Source organism: Photinus pyralis, unplaced genomic scaffold (assembly GCF_008802855.1).
Source record: "Photinus pyralis isolate 1611_PpyrPB1 unplaced genomic scaffold, Ppyr1.3 Ppyr1.4_unclustered_Scaffold3067, whole genome shotgun sequence".
NCBI classification, from domain to species: domain Eukaryota; kingdom Metazoa; phylum Arthropoda; class Insecta; order Coleoptera; family Lampyridae; genus Photinus; species Photinus pyralis.
The window spans coordinates 85,034-88,144 of NW_022171322.1; the positions used below are offsets into that span (position 1 = coordinate 85,034).

At 36.4% G+C, this 3,111-nt stretch overlaps 1 protein-coding gene across 1 annotated transcript; it reads right to left on the reverse strand.

The window, feature by feature from the left end:
* Positions 1–1,021: 1,021 nt before the first annotated feature.
* LOC116181956 (facilitated trehalose transporter Tret1-like) lies at positions 1,022–2,438 on the reverse strand. The gene is made up of 2 exons (XM_031502406.1): positions 2,378–2,438; positions 1,022–2,328 (listed from the first exon to the last, which is right to left on the reverse strand). Exons 1-2 carry the CDS (start codon positions 2,436–2,438, stop codon positions 1,022–1,024), a joined length of 1,368 nt encoding a protein of 455 aa, XP_031358266.1.
* Positions 2,439–3,111: the final 673 nt, after the last annotated feature.

The window sequence follows — 3,111 nt, forward strand, 5'->3', positions numbered from 1 at the left end:
CTTTGATAAGAGGACAGAAAGAAGGGCAGTAGTTGCTAGAAAATGGTTCCTTTCGTTGAGACCTTTAATTAGAATACAATGAGTGATAAAATTAATTTTTAATCAGAGGTGTTTCCAAGTAGTCACCCACTCAAATACTGACCGCGCCCGACGTTGCTTAATTTCGGTGATTTGACAAAAACCGATGTTTTTGCAATTACAGTTTTAAGGAAAACAATTGCAAAATCATTTCTTAAAAGAGAGCACACGAAAGACAAAAACAATAGAAGGAATCCAAAACAAAGCAATTTGAATTTGTAACTATGTACGAATATTTCAATGTTTAGCAATAAAACGGCACATACAGCAAATTAATATGATTTTTGGCAGTGTATATTAGGCATAAAAGATGTAAGACTGTCAAAAAAATGTTTTTTTTGTAATAATTTGCTTTGAGCTAGGAAGATGTTTGTCAAAAATTGGGTAACTGGTTTATTAAATCTGTGACATACGATGAACATGCTTATCTGCATGTTTTTCATTAAACAGACTTGCTGTTGTGAACGCAGATTCGCCATTTTAAAAAAAAAAGTCGAAACAATTTGCCATTAAGCCATTATTGTTTTCGAATTACCACAAAGTTAAATACACTCACAGACTTGCTTCCTTGCTTACCTATGCACTTATTCACTTGTATCAGACGCAATTTTTTTAACACAAGCAACCAATTATTTCAACGCTTACTTGATAAAAATTTATATTAATTATATAATATTATATTAAACACGTCTAAAGCTGTGTGTGTAGAAGTAAATTTCTATTTGTAGCTTAGATCACGAGCGATCAAAAATGAGTTGCTGTAGAGTCGCCTTTGGAAGTTCAATTTCACACGTAAACAAAAATTCCAAAGGCGACTCGACAGCACCTTATTTTTGATCGCATAGTACTTGGTTCGATAAAAAGCGAAGCGGTGCTTCAGAAGTAAATATAATAAAGGGAAGGTATTAGGTTTTAACAAAATGCATCGTGCGGAAATCATTTTTTATTTACTACTTAATTCTTTTTGTATATCCTCCAATGTTTTGTTTTTAGTTTCAGGCATAAATTTTACAATTATTACCAATCCAATGATGGAACAGACGGCAAAGGTCCAGAAAGGAACGAAGAGGCCGTAGTTATCTTTGGTAAATTGGAAGTATTGGGATACAATGGCCGAGAATGAGTAAAACATTACATCGCCGATTGTGCAGGCGTATGGCTTCAAGTTCGTAGGATACAGCTCGGCCGCCATAAAATTGGGCATGGTTTGTAAACCTAAACTGTAGCAGAATGTGAATAGGATCAAAATAAGCGCCGGTGCGAATGAAACGTGTGAGGTGTCAGCTTTGATCACGTCTCGAATAAAAAAGAATGCCCCTCCTGCAAGTAAAACACATATCGTTCCAATTGCAGATACTATCAATAAAGGCCTTCTGCCGAGTTTATCTACTGATAGTGAACTTAGTACAGAAAACACTATTTGTACTGTATACAAAATGACTGTTCCCAATAGAGGCGAAATGGAATCGGCACTTTCCTGAAAAATAGTTTGTGCGAATATATTAAAAGCTATCACACCACAAAACTGCTGGGCTACGCGTAGTCCTAACAAGGTTACCAACTTTGATCGGTTATTTTTCTCAAATATCGAGATGAAGCCAGTTTTATTTAACCTGTTTTCTTCTATAACTTCTACGATCACGTCCAAGCTGCGATCTGCTTCATCCGATCCTTTTAATGCAATAAGCGCTTGCCGTGCTTCTTCACGTTTACCTTTCATCAGTAAGTAATTCGGCGATTCTGGCATCCAAAAAAAGGTTACGAATTGGAGAACAGGTATTATTAGACAAATCAACGAGGAAATTTTGATAGTCATATACGTTCCAATCACATTGATTACCATCGCTCCCAAAAAAAGAAAAACGGATATTAAGGAACATAAAAACCCTCGTATTTCTTTATCGGAGATTTCACTTAAATACATGGGCAGAGTTGCGAATACTAAACCTTGGGCCAGGCCTATTATTATTCTACCAATTAAAAGTATTGGTAGAGTACTTGCAAAAGCTATTACCGTCCACGCTGTACAGAATGGCACACTAGACCATAATAAAATCGTCTTTCTTCCAATTTTCCGCCCAACGATGCTGAGCAAAATACTGCCACATAATCCTGACAACAGGTAAGAGGTTACCACCCAATACGATTGATCTGCGGTCATTGTGATAGGGGAGGCCTCACTTAGAAGGGTGGGCAAATATGGAGACGTCCATCCTAAGTTCAATCCGCTACTGAAAGCCGCCAATAAACCTAGCGAGCATTTGCGGAGTGACATAAACGCAGTGCAATGAGCACTTACCAGTAGTAGCGGCGCTGTATTGAAGAAGCCTCTTCTCTAAGATGCAAATTGTACCTTTCATTCTAGTAGCAAATAGAGAGATTGGTAAGTGAACTGCTTGCTTAAATAGTTTTATTAATATGGAATTAGGGAAAAAGCGCGGTCATTAATTGAGTATTATCATACTACACATGATTATAATTTATAATTATTGCAAAACTTGCCGCAAAGGTTTCAAAAAACAGCTTAGACCGCACATCATTTGCAGGTTTAAAGAATAAAAGAACAATAGCTAATTATTTATCAGTCGTTACTATAAGGACAGATGAAGTAACCAATTACTAGCAGCAATTAAACAAAAGTTTCCCATGTACAAAGGACATCGCTCACCAGATCCCTATTCGAACTACTTCACCTTATACAAAAATAACTGCAACACTTACGTCTCCACTAGAGATAAAATTCCACATTTGAGTCTTCAAAAATGTGTGACAGTGGCTGCATCGAGAAAATTTCAACAGTTGATGCCGGTTCCTCTAGGTCAGCGGTTCTCAAAATGAGTGCCACAAGTACAGGTGCCGTGAAAGTTTTAATACATAGGTAACTGTTATTTTTTTTAAATTTTTTAAAATAAATAATTAATCAATTTTATTTAAACAAATTAAAAATTCATAATAAATAATACATTTCTCCTCTGGAGATCGTAGTTGGAAGCGTCCCAATTACACTGGCCGCGTTGCCACGTTGTACGGCAA

Bases quoted from the DNA above. Each gene is read 5' to 3' on its own strand.
- LOC116181956 (XM_031502406.1), bottom strand. From the start codon at position 2,438: ATGAAAGGTACAATTTGCATCTTAGAGAAGAGGCTTCTTCAATACAGC. The intron at 2,329-2,377 runs GTAAGTGCTCAT...AATGCTCGCTAG, and splicing joins ATACAGCGCCGCTACTACTG to GTTTATTGGCGGCTTTCAGT.